This window comes from Alosa pseudoharengus, unplaced genomic scaffold (assembly GCF_046254945.1).
Source record: "Alosa pseudoharengus isolate Yale_2024_CS ecotype anadromous, Long Island Sound unplaced genomic scaffold, YU_APseudo_1.1 YU_APseudo_1.1_scf_8, whole genome shotgun sequence".
Taxonomy (NCBI): domain Eukaryota; kingdom Metazoa; phylum Chordata; class Actinopteri; order Clupeiformes; family Clupeidae; genus Alosa; species Alosa pseudoharengus.
The window spans coordinates 19,138,551-19,156,856 of record NW_027468870.1 but is presented as its reverse complement, the minus strand read 5'-3'; the positions used below and the strand labels follow the sequence as shown (position 1 = coordinate 19,156,856).

The window sequence follows — 18,306 nt, the reverse complement described above, 5'->3', positions numbered from 1 at the left end:
CCGTTGCCCGGCGTGTCACATGCTAGCTAACTCTTCAGCCTCCTTTAGTGGACATGCTACTTGTAAAAAATGCAGACTAATAGCTAACTTGGAGGCGAGGATAGGTGAACTAGAGAATCGTATCCACACACTGGATCAGATTAGCAAACAGCTAGTGGCAGAACCTTTGGTAAATTGTGTGGATGCACCAGCCGACTGCACAGTTAGCGCAACCATGACAGCCCCCTCGCAGCAAGGGGATAGTTCTTGGGTGACTGTTAGGGGAGCCAGACCCAAGCGAAAGCAGCCCGTTGGGCCTGTTTCGCCTGGATCTAAATCCAAACGAAGGAAGCCCACTGCTAACCACCAACCTATTCATGTTTCTAATAGATTCTCCCCCTTAGCTAGAGAAACCGAGAAACCTGCTACTCTGGTCATTGGCGCTTCTACTATACGAAACGTGATGCTAGCGACTCCATCGGCCATAGTAAAATCGATATCTGGGGCCAGAGCTAACGACATCGAATCAAATTTGAAAGTGCTGGCTAAAGCTAATCGTAAATACTCGAAAATAGTTATCCACACTGGCACTAATGACGTCCGATTGCGTCAATCGGAGATCACCATACAAAACTTTATCTCCGTGTGCAGGTTCGCGCAACAGATGTCTGACTCTGTAACTTTCTCTGGACCCATACCCATTAAAAGAGGTGATGAAATGCTCAGCAGAATTTCGGACCTCAACCGATGGCTGTCAAAGTGGTGTGCCAATAACAATGTGGGCTTCATAGATAACTTTAGCTCCTTCTGGGGGAAACCTGGACTGTTGAAAAGAGACGGTATCCATCCCACATGGGAGGGTACTGCCCTCCTTTCAAGGAACATAGACCGTCACTTAACCGAGGCTAGTTCCTGACGAACCAGAGATCCAGGAAGCAGAGATAAGGTCTTACACAGATCTCTGCCGTCCTAACAGTCACCCAGGTATACAGGGCACACAAGGCCAAATAGAGAGCGTGTCTGTACCAAGACTGTCAACTCTTACTCGACCCACTAGGGGAATTATTCGTAGCAGTCTTATTACGATAAAAACTTCTTCGGTGAAGCAAATTCCTCCAAAAACGCAACTTGCTTTACTTAATATTCGATCACTGTCAAGTAAAACCGCCTTGGTTAATGAAATTATTACTGACAATCATATAGATGTTATGTGTCTTACTGAAACCTGGCTTAAACCAGATGAATACCTTCCATTAAATGAGTCTACACCTCCCTCCCATTTGAATTATCATGTACCACGCCACACTGGCAGGGGAGGTGGAGTAGCTACAATCTATCTATCTAGTCTTCTCACATCTCCCAAGCTCACACACAAGTTTAAATCTTTTGAAGTTCTAGTCCTCAATTTTTTACCGCCAGACTGGAAAACTGATCAGCCTGTAACTGTGGTCACATTGTACAGACCCCCTGGCCCCTACACTGATTTCTTAGAGGTATTTTCTGATTTCCTTTCTACTTTAACTATCCAAACAGAAAAAATACTTATAATGGGTGATTTTAATATTCATATGGATAATGTGCACGATTGTCTCACAATTGCATTTCAATCCCTAATTGACCATGTCGGGTTCTGCCAAAATGTTAATTCGCCCACGCACCGACATAACCATACTATTGATCTAGTCTTATCATACGGCATAAACATAGAGCAGTTAACAATCTTGCCACAACACCCGACCTTAACTGACCACCATCTAATTACTTTTACAATGACATTACAACATGCAGTACCCAATTTAGCTGAATACTACAGCCGCGGCTTATCTGAAAAAACTAATGCAGACTTTCTAGAAAAAATTTCGCTTACGCTTGCCCCATTCCGGACTCATGTGGTAGGCCTATCAGAAGGCCCATTCCTTAATCCTGCCGAGGTCGACTTGTTAACTGATAATGTGATGAACTCATTACGCTCAACCCTTGATTCAGTAGCACCACTCAAAAAGAGAATGAGAAAACAAGTAAGGCGTGCTCCATGGTATACCACACAGACAAAAACACTCAAACGAACAGCGCGTAAACTTGAACAAAAATGGCGTACCACTAAATTGGAAGTTTTTCGCCAAGCATGGAAAGATAGCCTTATCACCTACAAAAAAGCACTCAACGAAGCCAAGTCAACTTACTACTCCTCGCTGATCGAAGAAAACAAAAACAATACAAAATTTCTCTTTACCACAATCTCCCGCCTGACGAAGAACCACACCGAAGTAACCGAATCTATCCCTATTTGCCTAAACAGTAATGACTTCATGAACTTTTTCAATGACAAAATTGAAACAATTAGAGATAAGATTAATATCCAGTCAGTCTCACCAAATATTTATACTCCATTGCTGAATGGTAGCGAAAACATAATTGAATCACAGATGAGACGAACAACGTTGAATTCATTTACACCTATTGACATATTAGACCTCACTTCCACAATCTCTTCATCAAAATCTACAACTAGTCTACTAGATCCTATTCCTACTCATCTTCTGAAGACTGTTCTTCCTTTGTTGGATAATGCTTTGCTCCAGATTATAAATAACTCACTGCTATCAGGCCATGTACCACAGTCGTTTAAGTTATCTGTCATTAAGCCATCCCTCAAAAAGCCTACCCTTGACCCTAACAACCTGGCCAACTATAGGCCTATATCTAATCTCCCTTTTTTGTCAAAAATACTAGAAAAAATAGTGTCGAAACAAATTGGTACCTTCTTGCATATGAATAAAATCCAAGAATTATATCAGTCTGGTTTCAGAGCTCACCACAGTACTGAATCAGCCTTAGTTAAAGTTTTTAATGACCTCCTCATCGCTGCCGATAATGGACATATATCAATATTGGTCCTCCTGGACCTCAGTGCTGCCTTTGACACCATAGACCACAACATACTACTCCACAGGCTTGAACATTCGATAGGCATTAAAGACTCAGCACTCGCTTGGTTTAGATCATACCTTTCCAACCGCAGACAATTTGTACAGGTTCACAATGAACCATCTACCCAGACTATGGTAAAATATGGGGTGCCTCAAGGCTCAGTACTAGGGCCCCTGTTATTTTCTCTCTATATGCTTCCTCTAGGCTCAGAAATTAGGAAACATGGCATTAAATTTCATTCTTATGCAGACGATACACAACTATACCTTTCCATAAAACCTGACGAATTGACTCCGTTAGCCAAACTTGACACATGTATACGAGACATAAAGACATGGATGACAAACAATTTCCTGCTTTTGAACTCCGATAAAACAGAAGTCATGGTTTTAGGTCCTAAAAAGATGAGGGATATCCTATCCTCATCACAGGCTACATTTACTGATCGATCTCCGACTATCCTCATCCACATGTGTTAAAAATCTAGGAGTTACAATTGACCAAGACCTATCACTAAGTAATCACATAAAACAGATTACCAAAGTTTCATTCTATCATTTAAGGAACATTTCAAAGATAAGGAAGTCTTTATCCCTACCAGACGCTGAGAAATTAATCCATGCTTTTGTCACCTCAAGGATTGATTATTGCAATGCTCTATACGCTGGCTGCAATAACACCTGTCTAAAGAGCTTACAGCTTATACAAAATGCAGCTGCTCGCACACTCACTAGAACTAAAAAATATGAACATATTTCCCCTATCCTGTGATAGCAATAAAATGTATGGTTAAAATGGATAATAATTTAACTTCAAGACTACTTTTAGTTAGCCATGTAACCCATCTTGGTTTTAAACAAAGACACTATCCCCTCCCCCAATGGAATGCTAATGTGCTGGTTTAAGGCCTATCACTTACACAAGACAAAGGATGCTTCCTTGATATAATGTATCCATGTATCATGAAATGTAAATGTATTCATGTCTGGTATCATTTTGATAGTCTCATTACAAGGATTGTAATGATGTGATTGTGAGAATGTTTGGAACATTCTATAAGTGATATTTCTGATATATAAGATATCTCTCCTCATGCTATTCATATAGGTGTGAAGTGGGTGTGAGTAGGTGTGTCTGATACCAAGTGAAGAGCCAACCAAGTGGGATTGTTCTTGGCGCCATTTTGTTCTTTGTTTAAAACATTTAAAAGTAACTAAACTGCAATGTTTGTCAGATCAGATTTTGGATTGTCAGACTAAGGATGTAGAGCGGAAGAGGATCTAGGCCAACCTAGGACTTTTAGGCCTGGGCTAGGCCTACATAGACCTTTTTTTTGTACCCTCTTTGCCTGTAATAGAATAAACTTGATTCCTGAGTTTTTCCTGAAGTTCGCCAGTCTAAGATTAATTTTAAGTAATTATTCACCTACAATTACTTTCATGGAGGTTCCAACCGCAGAGATAATATACTTTTGTCGCTGATTCTAAGACGCCGCAGTTTTTTTTTTTTTTCTTTTTCTCATCGCTCTGGTGACAGCTCCCAAGTTAAGGACGCTTTTTATCTGCATTTCTTCTTTGGTGATGAACGAAGGTGGATCTGTAAATCCGGGCGGTTCCTACTAACCACAGTTTGGAATGGGCGGTAAGATATCGGAAAAGGCATTCTGAGTGAGTAGACATTTTGGCAAAACCGTAACTTAATAGTGGACACAAAATTGTGCTTCCCCGATTTTGGCAATATTTTGGCAAAACCGTAATTTAATAGTGGACATAAATTTGTGCTTCCCCGATTTTGGCAAAACGTCGCACAAGACGAATTAATCCATATTTTGTAAAGCGTCTATATATGTGTTGGATTGAAGTCCAATGGTGCCTCTTTATTGGATATAAGGAGTAAATAGATTAGCGAGTGTGCTAGGCAGCTCAGTATTAAACACGGTGGTTCGTGTGCAATCTATTTTTCGCGGGTTTTAGGGACATCATGTCCTAACAAGCTACGTAGCTTATGCCCCTCTTTGTTTACAGAACATTTTTATTCCTTCACTACCAAAACAGAATATTAGACAGAACTTGGTGCTGCTGTTTTTGTTTTTATCACCAAGAGCGTATGAGCGGCTAGAATCCAAAGTGTTAAGCTAACACTAGTCTTGTTTTGTTTTTGAGTAGATGTGGTGTTTTGTTTTAGGCTACATCTACACTCAGATGATGAATCCAGGATTCATGTCGTAATCTTTTTCAAGTGTGAAAACCGCATAAGCTCAAACAGCATAGGCCTAAGCTCAAGAGAGCATGGTTAGGCCTCTTTTAAGTACGCCTGAGCTAACTAGCTGCCGCTAGGGGCGTCTAGATGTCTTTGTGAGCTAATATGAGCTAACTGAAAAGGCTTGACTAAACTTCTTTTGTTCTTTTAAGCAGGAAATTCTTCCTGCAGCCCGTTTAAAGTTGTCCTCCAGCTCCATGGAGCTGTGTGTGTCTGTGTGTCCAGTATGAATGAATGAGCGTGTGGGCCGGCCCTGTGTGTGTGAAATTTGTTTATTCCTTTATATGTGTTTGTTTCCATTTTTTGTTTCAAGTCCTTCTTTGTTTTCTTGGGTCAAAAGTTTTCCCACCTTTTGCTATCTTATCTCACTGCCTTTGTTCTAGCAGCACTGTATTCTATAACCAACCCCCCAGCTTCTCCCCCATGGACACAAAAGGAACTTCACTGGGGAGATATGAACCTAAGAGGAGTGATAATGGGAAACCATTGTTGATTTCAACCATTTTCTTTCTTTCATTTGAGGGACATCTTTTGGGTTTAACATGTTAAGACATATTTTTTTTTATTTTTGCTTGTATGCCAATGGGAAATGTTTGCTACATGTTTACGCCTTGTTTGATGTGGGCAAATGTTCAATTGAATGGATTCATACCCACAACTTGAGTTTCTTTATGTTTGAAATTACTTTTTATTTGTTTTTAGTGGTGTATTTTCTTTTCTTCATTCATATTGGGATCACAATCTGTTATAGTTAAGAAACTATAAAAAGGGGGAGATAGATGGTATTGACTTGAAATACCATCTAAGTTTACTGGTTTTATTGCTCAAATGGTCATTTTTTTAAATGCCTACTGTTTTGTTTTACTGTCCCTCACTTCTAATGCAAAATCTCTTTAAAAGACATGCAGGGGTACCCTACCCACGTGAGTCTGTGGATTATTTTTCTTTTAAACATCTAAACTTAACCAAAGTTTATTTATTTTCTTTATATTGGCCTTTTGCCAATAGATGCAAATGTGTAGTCTCTGTTTGGAGATAAATAGCCCTGCTATGTTAGAAGACCCATGCTGTAGGTGTGACTGTCTCCAATTGAGAAACTGAATACATTAGCATACTGTTGTTGACTTGTGAATCTGCATTCACGAGACACTGTTTGACTCTGTTTACACTCATGCTAATGTCTCTCAAAGTTGTTGTGAATCCACTCTCCAGAATCTCTTTCATGCCAGAAGGGACAAAGGGAGGTGTGACATGCCTTTGTCTTCGACTACCACTACGCAAACATCTCAAGAAGATCCTTTCAAGATGGCGAATGGCTCCACCAACCAGGCTCAGCTACCACGCCAGAGCAGCAGCCGTGGAGACCAGGCCATGCCACTGGACGAGATTGATGGACCAGACAACTCTGCCCTGGGCTCAGGTACAGCCAGCAGCAGCGGTCGGGGCCAGGCCAGTCATGAGACGAAACTGGACGAGGCTCAGGAACCACAGGTCCAACGGAACCTGTGGCAGAACCAACTGCCATGACTCTGGAAGCAACAAAACTGGACTGACTGAAAGCAACGAAAGGGGGTGCCGAAAGCAGCCTCGCACTCCGCATCATCAAAGACACTCATGGCCCATTGTTCATGGACTGTTTGGACTGACACAAGGGTGCACGCCGAACGCGGCCTGCATGCACACCCTTTGCACTCGCATACACTTACACTGAAACAATGCAGACACATTCAAGTTTCATAAGAGGACCCTTCTTCAACGGAAGAGAAACGCAAGAAGGGATGTATGCTGAACGCTGCTTTCCTTGCTCACGCACACACTTACATTGATTATGGACTGATTATGGACTTTATAAAAAAAAAAAAAAAAAAATTGTAAAATTGTTCAAGAAGGCTCATGTTATGGAATCTTATTTTAAACTTCAAGTCATTCAGACTTGAAAAGGGGGAATTGATAGCAATAAAATGTATGGTTAAAATGGATAATAATTTAACTTCAAGACTACTTTTAGTTAGCCATGTAACCCATCTTGGTTTTAAACAAAGACACTATCCCCTCCCCCAATGGAATGCTAATGTGCTGGTTTAAGGCCTATCACTTACACAAGACAAAGGATGCTTCCTTGATATAATGTATCCATGTATCATGAAATGTAAATGTATTCATGTCTGGTATCATTTTGATAGTCTCATTACAAGGATTGTAATGATGTGATTGTGAGAATGTTTGGAACATTCTATAAGTGATATTTCTGATATATAAGATATCTCTCCTCATGCTATTCATATAGGTGTGAAGTGGGTGTGAGTAGGTGTGTCTGATACCAAGTGAAGAGCCAACCAAGTGGGATTGTTCTTGGCGCCATTTTGTTCTTTGTTTAAAACATTTAAAAGTAACTAAACTGCAATGTTTGTCAGATCAGATTTTGGATTGTCAGACTAAGGATGTAGAGCAGAAGAGAGTAGTTGGCTCTAGGCCAACCTAGGCCTTTTAGGCCTGGGCTAGGCCTACATAGACCTTTTTTTTGTACCCTCTTTGCCTGTAATAGAATAAACTTGATTCCTGAGTTTTTCCTGAAGTTCGCCAGTCTAAGATTAATTTTAAGTAATTATTCACCTACAATTACTTTCACCTGGCATCTCTACACTGGCTGCCTGTTAGAAGTCGCATTGACTTCAAAATATTACTTCTAACATACAAAGCCATTAATGGCCAGGCACCAGAATATATTAAAGATCTCCTAGTTCCATATAACCCACCCAGACCGCTACGATCACAGAATACTGGCCTTCTTGTAATTCCAAGAATCTCAAAAACTACAGTAGGAGGCAGAGCTTTCAGCTATCGCGCACCCCTCCTCTGGAATAATCTTCCTACCTCAATTCGACTAGCAGACACCCTCCCTATTTTTAAGTCTAGACTTAAAACATACCTCTTTACTGCCTCCCATAGTTAGGTATGGTGCGTGGAAATTCACCCACCTCAGGGTTTTTTGGAATGGACCACCCTGCTGAGTCCTCGTGTGACTGGCACCCCAGTCGCACAAGCGATGGTGGTCACTGACCATACCTGCGCTGGTGTCGACTACCCCTCACCATGCCTTAGTTATGCTGCTATAGCATAGTGCTGTCATGGACTTTTCATGTGTCACGCCGTACAACCCCCCCCCTCTCCTCTCCCCCCTTCTCTCTCTCTCTCTCTCTCAACTCTCCCTCTCTTGCCTATTCCCACCATGGTATACTGTAACAATATATAGTACTACTGATTACTTATTGACATTAACCATTTTGATTTTCAGTAATACTAACCCACTCTACATCTCTCTTTCTTCCCCCTTACTGTACCTCACTTGTGAGGTATATCATCACCAGTCATCAACCATCCGTGTGTTGGCCCTCCTCTCACCCATCTCACCTGAAGTCCCATCCTCGACTGCCCTATTACTGCCCCCTATCTGGACTCCTGGCCCGTACAGCCTAGCGACCCACCACCAGCCTATGACAACTCTGCCCGGATTACTGGCCCATCCGCCAACCCACCACATGCCCCTCAAAAACTCCCTTCCCCTGGACAATCCCAACGCTGGACTATTGAACTTTCTGTCACTAAATCAGGAATAACGAATTACCATAACGGATACGTAATCATCCCACCTCTTGTAACTTTCAGCTCAAGTGCTTAACACCATGTCTTATTCTCTACACCCGACTATCATATGCATTTGTCATGTATACAGACCTTACTGTCACGTACTGACCCTAGGCAGATGGGTCAGGCCCTTGAGTCGTGGATCTGCTCGATGTTTCTTCCTATATATATCTCCAATTCTAGGGAGTTTTTCCTCGCCCCTGTTACCCATGGGCCTCTCTCTTGCTTTCCTTTTCTTCCTTTCTTTCCTTCTTTCTCTGATTGCCTACATTCTGTAAAGCGCCATGATACATGTGTTATGTTTTGGCGCTCCATAAGCACAATAAATTAAATTGAATTCAATGAATGACACTAGGCAAGATGATGCAGCCTTTATATATCGCCCCTTTCTATGGTTCAGTCTTGCTCATAGCCTTGCGCTTCAAAAACGCGCTAGAATTGAATTCCCTGCGTGCAGAACAGGTGGTGAATGTCAGTTAGAGCCAGTCGTCATGGAAGAACTTAGGCCAATAAAAAACGAAAAACAAGGCAACATAAAACGGAGTGGGAGAACAGCGACATTTAACCAGTTTTCCAACAAAGGTAGGCTATGGTCCTGTCCCAATATTTAGACTATTGACAAACTTTACCCCTCGAATCATTTAGTATAAGTATAAGTATATTTACTCTTTTGATCCCGTGAGGGAAATTTGGTCTCTGCATTTATCCCAATCCGTGAATTAGTGAAACACACACAGCACACAGTGTACACACAGTGAGGTGAAGCACACACTAATCCCGGCGCAGTAAGCTGCCTGCATCAACAGCGGCGCTCGGGGAGCAGTGAGGGGTTAGTTGCCTTGCTCAAGGGCACTTCAGGTGCTTCGGGGTTCGAACCGGCAACCCTCCGGTTACAGGTCCGAAGTGCTAACCAGTAGGCCACGGCTGCCCCAATTATTTTGCCCCTCATTTATCGTAGGCCTAGCCTATCTTGTCAATCGTCAATCTCTTTAATCTTATCAATTAGTTTTCACAAAATTCACCAGAAGTCATCATTTAAGGGGTTATTTTTCAAATTCTCCAGCAGCAAATAATTAGCATTTTTGTACATTGTGACCACCTATTTCATTTTTGAATCACAAAGGGACAAAGGTGTGTGTGCGCATGTACTATGTATGATAGTGCCCTATTCGGAAGAAAGTCCAGGGCCTTTAAGAGCTCTGTAGGCTGTAGCTGCCTGGAAGTTTTAGCTGCTAGACCTAGCAACTCGAGCTAGATAAAAAACGATTATTTTCGAGGAGGGGTGACCTCAAAAAATGGAGATCTATGTGAAAACTCTAGTTTAATGAGGCTACACCTTGTCTGCCGGCTTCCTGTTATCTTTGAAGAAAAACATTTCACCATAACTTCCTGTGTGCTATGAATGCACAAAGGAAACTAATGAAATGCTTGCAAAGATGCATAGCAGCCTCAGCAGCAAGTGGTGTGAACTAAAAGAGCACAAAACAGTGTGTGTGTGTGTGTGTGTGTGTGTGTTTGAGTTTGTGACTGTGACTGTGTGTCTATGTGAGAGTGTGTGTGGGCTGTACGTACGTTCCAGTCAATAGTTGAGAAGAATGCGTGTCTCTTAATTTCCTCAACACCGTCGGGCCCTGCTCCTAAACAAACACAAACACGTTACACAAACAAACACACGCACACACACACATTACAATCATGCACACTCACATACACACATATTACACTCAGGCAAACACAAGTCTGTTTCCACAGAGGCATACCTGACGCGGGTACCTGTGGATAAGGCTACCTGCTGCAGCCTACCTCCTACAGCCTGACCATAAGGTTACCTGCGGATAAGGCTACCTGCTACAGCCCAAAAGAACAATAGCTATTACTAAAGGCAACTTGTCTTGCAGGCAAATCATCACAGGGTTAGGGTCAGGGGTCACAGTTCTTCTCTTGTCCCACACACTACTGGTTTAACTCTAACCCTAACCAATGCATGACTGGTTTAACTCTGACTCTAACCAATGCATGACTGGTTTAACTCTAACCATAACCAACACATGACTGGTTTAACTCTAACCCTAACAAGCGCATGACTGGTTTAACTCTAACCCTAACAAGCGCAGGACTGGTTTAACTCTAACCCTAACAAACGCATGACTGGTTTAACTCTAACCATAACCAACACATGACTGGTTTAACTCTAACCCTAACAAGCGCATGACTGGTTTAACTCTAACCCTAACAAGCGCAGGACTGGTTTAACTCTAACCCTAACAAACGCATGACTGGTTTAACTCTAACCCTAACAAGCGCATGACTGGTTTAACTCTAACCCTAACAAGCGCAGGACTGGTTTAACTCTAACCATAACCAATGCATGACTGGTTTAACTCTTACTCTAACATCTGAAATGAAAAGCACTCACCTAAGCGGTTGCCAGGGTTGCGCTTGAAGAGATTCCGCAGCAACGACTGGGCCTCAGCGCTCAGGAACTGTGGCATGCCGAGCTTGGCCCTGTGACCAACGTAAACACACACACACACACACACAGTTAATGTTGTCTTTGTGTAAAAAATTGTTATTTATCTAATTCTTTGAGAGAGAGAGAGAGAGAGAGAGATTGAGTTTCTAAGGGGGGCGGGGGTGGTTTGACTGACTTGAGAATCATGGTCATCGTCTCTTTCCGGTCTTTTCCCTGGAAGGGCAACGTCCCCGTCAGCATCTCAAACTAGAGTAGAGGACCAATCAGAATGTCAGAAACGAAATGACAAGAACGTCAGAAGCACATGAATGTAACATGTGCTGATAGATATGGATGCACATATGTAACAGGTCATGTCAGACTTTGGGTTAAAGGGGCAAACCACAGAAATATTTACATGTTTTTTGTTCAAATTAAATTTGAATGTCAGGAAACACAACACCAGCTTTTGTGTATGGTAAATGGCAGTACTAACAGGCTTTACTCACTGATCTGGAGATATTTATTAAACAGGAAAAATATTGACTACTTCCGCTTTTGAGAATATTGAATTCAAATCTGACTAAATACAATAGAGTACTGAAGCCATGACGTAGCGTTGTCAAGGCAGCAATTTCACTGGATCTAAACAAACCAATCTATCCATAGGTCACCATAGTGGTGGCTTTCTTAATCTATTTAAATATTTTTACATTTAAAAGTTTTTAAGACGTTAGTACATTTCTATTACACTGTAGGAATCACATACTACAACACATATTCATACAAACACGATCAAACTTATGACTACAGAGTTTTGTTTTAGCATGGGCTTCCTCCGTAAAAGAGACTAACATTTAACTTCACAGCCTGCGGTTAAAATCGTTAATTTCACGGACGTGTCTTGGCTTTATTTTTGAGGCAAAAATCGTCATGCTTAACAGCCACCAGTCTTTGATAAGATGTGAAATATCCACTGGAAATTTGATTCTTTCTATTACACCTGCCACCTGTGTTATGTGGCTATGCTGCTGCCTAGCAGGTAAAACATGTTTAAATGGCTACAGCCTACATTTAAAACAATTTATTAGCTAGAAATGATGCCACATGTCTGAAGCCACTTTGAAAGTTTGTTTAGATCCAGTGACACTGCCCTCATGGAAACGGAATGTCACACTTCGGTACTCTATGGTCAATGCAGTGGATTATCCCACTGATCTATGAGGACCACCAATTAGCTGTGTGGGTATGGCCACTCACCATGAAGACCACATGAGGACCACCAATCAGCCCATGTGGGTGTGGTCACTTACCATGAGGACCCCATAGGACCACCAATCAGCTGTGTGGGTGTGGCCTCTGCGGTTCACCACCTCTGGGGCCATGTACTCCACCGTCCCACAGAAAGAGTAGGCCTTATTTTCATGGTCCACCGACTCCTTACTCAGGCCAAAATCTACACACAGAGACAGAGAGACACAGAGAGAGAGAAAGAGAGAGAAAGAGAGAGAGAGAGAGAGAGAGAGAAAGAGAATAGGCCTTACTCTCAATGGTCCAAAAACTGAAGTCAAAATCTACACACACACACATGCACACACAGAGCGAGAGAGAGGGGTTCTTATCCTACAAATGCGGAAGAAATGTGTACATACTACTCACCTGTCAATTTGATATGACCCTCTTCATCCAAAAGAATACTGTGGAGACAAACATGCACGCACGTGCACGGGCAAACATGCACACACATTATTAAATATGCCTTGTTGCCATGGAATTCAGTAATGTGAAATGGCTATTGCCTTGTGTGTAAAGCCCACCTGGCTAAACCCAATTCAGTTAATGGGCAGGTTAATGTAAGTGGGTGTGTCTGCTGGTAACCTGTGTAGTTTGGGTGTCTGATCATAAATGTGTAACTAATGGTGGACTGTGTCATTTTAGGGTTAGTTAGTTTATTGGTGTTTATTGATCATAAATGTGTGTCCACTTCATTTGAAAAGTAGCCTCCATCTGTTTTAAGCCTCATTTCACCAGTGATGTCATTTAATAGCAAATGTAAAATTCATGGTCTAAAACCCGCCGCACAAGCTGCTTCTTCAAGACGACCACTTTAAATTACACACACTGAACACAGCCCTGTATGTATTTCTGTATGTGTGTGTGTGTGTGACTACTCGTATTCATATTTGGTAGCCTAGGACACGTACACAGGTTGGTAGTAAGAGTGCTGCAACAACTTGGGATGGCCAAAGGGAGGGCTAAACAGCTTACAAAGTACTGTGCCATCTCTGCTATTATTGGCAGCCGCCACATATGGTGGAGACGTTGCTACTTATACCCTTAAGAACTGAGTATTGTGCTTGTTAAGTTATATATCACTTAAGTTAAGTGATATTGTGAAGACCTGGTGCATGCTACTGGTCCATGGGTCTGCATATGTATTGTACTGCATTCTTAATATTTGTGTCCCTGTACCATTTTCTTCATGTGGACATAAATAAATGGTTAAAATGTGTGTGTGTGTGTGTCTGTGTGTGTGTGTGTGGTTGTGTGTAACATGTGTATGTACTTCTCTGGTTTGAGGTCCCTGTAGATGATCCCGAGAGTGTGAAGGTGATTAAGCGCCAAGGCCAGCTCAGCCAGGTAGAACTTAACATCCTCCTCAGTAAACATGACCTGTGACACACACACACTCAAAGTCAGCCACAACATTGCAAAGGCACACAAAGGAAAGAAAAAATTCTACAATGTTCCTGTGTGTGTCCTGGGCTCAAAGCCAACCAAATCGGTTGCCACTTGTAACAATTTGGTAGCCAAGGGCAACCGGGCAACCATTAATGTCGAGCCCAGCCTTAAATATCTACATGCATGAGTGAATGTGCATGAGTGTATGAAAATGTGCTTTTCACCTTGTTACATGTGCCTCCAAGTATAAGGGTGAATGTAAGTGTGTTAGGGTAGGTGTATGAGTGTGTTGGCGTGTGTAGTGTATAGTGTGTATAAGTGTAGTGTGTAAGTGTAAGACAGTGTAAGTTACTGTGTGTATGAGTGTGTAAGTAAGTGTACGAGAGTGTAAGTATGAGTGTAAGTAAGTGTTTGAGTGTGTGTGTTTGAGCAAGTGAGTACTGATACCTCTTTGGACAACCGGGTAAACAAGTCACCTCCTCGCAAGAAGTCAAGGATCAGATAAAGCTTCCCTTCTGTCTGGAAGGCTACACACACACATACACACACAGTTGACAGTCAGTCACAGAATGCCTTCTGCTTGACCATCGCCATCGCCATATCAGTGTAAAATACCAGCCCTGCGTTACAAAAACGTTGTTTTATTCCAGACACAGTACCACTTAAGTTCTGGAAGTGAATATGTAGAGCACATGGGAACAGAATTGAATGTCACTCTCCATAGTGACTCACTCATTGTAGTAAAGTTTGACCTCTACAACTCACTGTACTGAAGTTTGACCTCTACAACTCACTGTGCTGAAGTTTGACCTCTACAAATCACCATAGTAACGTTTGACCTCTGACTCAACATAGTGAAGTTTGACCTCTACAACTCACTGTAGTGAAGTTTGACCTCTACAAATCACCATAGTAAAGATGGACCTCTGACTCAACATAGTAAAGTTTGACCTCTACAACTCACTGTAGTGAAGTTTGACCTCTGACTCAACATAGTGAAGTTTGACCTCTACAACTCACCATAGTGAAGTTTGACCTCTACAACTCATTGTAGTGAAGTTTCACCTCTGACTCAACATAGTGAAGTTTGACCTCTATAACTCACTATAGTGAAGTTTGACCTCTATAACTCACCATAGTGAAGTTTGACCTCTATAACTCACTATAGTGAAGTTTGACCTCTATAACTCACTGTAGTCAAGTTTGCCCTCTGACCGTTAACTCACCGTAGTGAAGTTTGACAATGAAGGGGTGGTTGACATCCACCAGGATATCCCTCTCCATCTTGGTCCGCACACGATCCCTCACTGCGATGATGCAGAAAATACAAAACAAACACACACAGGGATTAAAGTTCTCCATCATTACAACGGATATCTGTCAACTGATTTCTGTAGAGGCCATTATCTGACTGTGTGTTTTGCTGAAAAGAACAGTAGAGTTGAGAAAGGGCCTGTTGTTCCTCAGGTGTTTAATAGTTAATTACAGGGTTAGGGGTCAGGTTAGCCAACTAGGCTGACTCCCTGTGTGTCCAGTGTCCATGATTTTGTGTGTGTGTGTGTGTGTGTGTGCACGCACCCTCTTACAAACACACATGCTCACCTTTAAGCGTGGCCTTCTTTAGCACTTTCATGGCATAGAGCTGGCCTGCATCTGGGCCTGTAATTTTCTTCACCAGAAACACCTAAAACACACACACACACACACACACACACAGACAGACACACACAGATTATTGTGCACAACTTTTGACCACTCCTGACTGGGCTTTAGTTCTTTAGATCTGTGTACTGTCATCTCCCACTGATTGAATGTTAGATGGACTGAATTACAACAGTACACACACTTTGGCATTCATGTTGGTAGTCACACTACACACTGACGATGGCTTAGGCCGAAACGCGTCTGTGGACATGGCATTAATAAATAAGTAAAGAGAATGTACTTGAGAGTGCGGTTTTTCTATTCTAAACAGTACACACACTAACACACACACACACAAATCACATGACCATTCACGCAATTGTCATTCTGTTTCAGGAGCTCGAAAACGCCAGAGTAATGTGGACGCCAGAGTAATGTAGAATACCCACCTTGCCAAAGGAGCCCTGTCCTAGAACTTTGAGGAGGTCAAAGTGTGACGGGTCAGCCTTCTCTGAGCCTTCTTTAACCACATTGGTGATGTTGATCTCTACAGCAGAGTCCTCCTGCAACATGCACACAGTCACACGTGCATGCACACGCACACACATACACACATACAAGCGCCTTGTTAACACACACCCCAACAGCCAACGTCTTTTAAGAGTACTCACTCAACTATACACACACTCACATCCTTAACAGCACACACACTTACACTTTCAACAGGGTCCTCTTCCCCCATGGCATCATCAGTGACCTGACAGGTTTAAATGAGACATATTTAACACATCAAAAGACACACACAGCAGACATGTCCAAGAGAAGACTAAATTTACGCAGCTGCAGTGTGGCCATCTAGTGGCCAGTAAGAGACTACACTGCAGCCTGTCACAGCTCAACCTTGTGCATGGGCAGAGTGAATGTGTGAAAATCGCATGTCACTTTATTTTCGATTGCACTGCTTTTGAGTACTGGAGAGATGTTTTTTGACACACGTTGCTTATTTGTGTGGGATTTTTTGAATGCCTCAACAACGTCTCCAAGCATGCCACAGGCCAGTTTAATGAACCGCAGGAGGGGAAATATTTTTGCCTATTCAGTCAAATTAGGGCTTTCAATTGATTAAAAAATGTAATATAATTAATTACATACTCTGTGATTAATTAATCTAAATGAATCGCATATAGTTTTTGCTGTGAAAGTATTTTAAATATTTAAATTCAAATGAATCATTGAATAATCAACATAAGTGACATTAAAGTTCAAAAACTCTTTTATTATTATTTTCACTGTTCAAATAATGGCCATAATAATCTATGATATGACCTAATATGCTGAGGAAATAAATTCAAAAGTGCTTCAGGAAGAAGTTTTTTTTTCACATAAAAGGCATTTCAGGCCACAGATATAACCTAGGGGACACAATGAAAATAACACTTAAATTAACACAAATTCCTTGCTGCAGACATTGCAGAGGACTTTATGTTATTCAACACTTTATTTTTATCAACACCATCAGGCCGTTTTTTTAAAAGTAAATGTTCCAATCAATGATCTAGGCAGCACATGTTCTTCTCTCTCCTTCATTTTACAATCTAATACTGACTACGGCTCGGGGTCAAAGGTCATACGGAATCGATTAATCTGGGCTATTTTTTTCAATCAGTTATTTTTTTCTCAAATTAATCAGTTTTTGACAGCCCTAAGTCAAATATGTATCTGTCTATTAAAAAAAACGTGGTAGAGTAAAAATTATACAAAATTATATAAAGTGTTTTACATTTGTGAGTTCAAACTGTTAGGTAGATATACCACTAGGGCAAGCCTGGTCAAGCCAACTATTCAGCCGACTTCCACCCGTCCCCATAGGACAGTCACAAGACAACAGATAGAAGTCAACAGAAACATAGATTGATCGGAAATGACAGCTAATTCATTAAGTACTTGCACACGTTAATCAGATAATTGTTGTTACACACGAATCTACACACAACAGCAGTTTTGAAGTTGATAACACTTGCAAACCAGCTACCGTGCGTTACCACAACTAGTTAGTTAGTTTTCTCTGACTTCATAAAGACGCAGAATGTATAGTGTCAAGTTGTTGTCATTGTTGAATAAAATGTTATCGATTATTTGCAGTGAACTGAAAAAAAAAGATAGGCTATAGCCTATTCGTTGTAACACGACTTCAACATGATCAACGTTGCTACTTATTTGAAGTGCAATAATCACTTACCTCTGTGTAATTGCTTAAGGGTAACTTCTGAAACGGATCTGGAAACTGTGCCAATGGCATGTTACTGTTCTAAGGGACTTTATGAAGTGCCAGACCTGATATAGTCGAGTTAATGAGTTTGATCTCAACTCTAAGTTTGCCACAACTAAAAAAAAGCCACGATGTAACAACGATAGTCAGGGGGCAAAGTTTGCGAGAAGTAATATATGCATACAAAACGTCCTTCCGAACACAAACCCGTGGCGACTAAACACATAAAGTTACGTTCCACGTAAAGTCGGTATATTATATATTATAAATATGAACGCATTTAACTATGATTACTTTTCTTAGGTCGATTTGTCTGCTGCAATCACGGGCTTCCGGTATTCATGTCAAATTTGCGTCGTGACGTACAGAAATGTTTACCCGTGCGTCATGCCGTTCGATATCCTCTAGATGGCGACATCTTCGATCGAACAAACCTACTACCAGA

At 41.5% G+C, this 18,306-nt stretch overlaps 2 protein-coding genes across 3 annotated transcripts in view; one reads left to right on the top strand and one right to left on the bottom strand.

The window, feature by feature from the left end:
- Positions 1-18,198, bottom strand: part of rps6ka3a (ribosomal protein S6 kinase a, polypeptide 3a) — a 31,069-nt gene extending 12,871 nt beyond the window's left edge. Inside the window, exons 1-12 of one of the 2 annotated variants that reach the window (XM_076273933.1) lie at positions 17,832-18,198; positions 16,308-16,349; positions 16,042-16,155; positions 15,551-15,632; positions 15,175-15,255; positions 14,396-14,475; positions 13,833-13,939; positions 12,926-12,963; positions 12,580-12,722; positions 11,463-11,533; positions 11,231-11,319; positions 10,387-10,451 (exon numbers count right to left, since the gene is read on the bottom strand). In XM_076273933.1, the coding sequence (XP_076130048.1) occupies positions 10,387-10,451; positions 11,231-11,319; positions 11,463-11,533; positions 12,580-12,722; positions 12,926-12,963; positions 13,833-13,939; positions 14,396-14,475; positions 15,175-15,255; positions 15,551-15,632; positions 16,042-16,155; positions 16,308-16,349; positions 17,832-17,891 (972 nt within the window). In that variant the 5' untranslated portion in view covers positions 17,892-18,198. The remainder of the gene's footprint in view (positions 1-10,386; positions 10,452-11,230; positions 11,320-11,462; positions 11,534-12,579; positions 12,723-12,925; positions 12,964-13,832; positions 13,940-14,395; positions 14,476-15,174; positions 15,256-15,550; positions 15,633-16,041; positions 16,156-16,307; positions 16,350-17,831) is intronic. The other variant, XM_076273934.1, reaches the window with a different exon arrangement.
- Positions 215-1,047, top strand: LOC143111909 (uncharacterized). The gene has a single exon (XM_076274159.1). The coding sequence runs from the start codon at positions 215-217 to the stop codon at positions 893-895; it is 681 nt and encodes a 226-aa protein (XP_076130274.1). The 3' UTR covers positions 896-1,047.
- Positions 18,199-18,306: the final 108 nt, after the last annotated feature.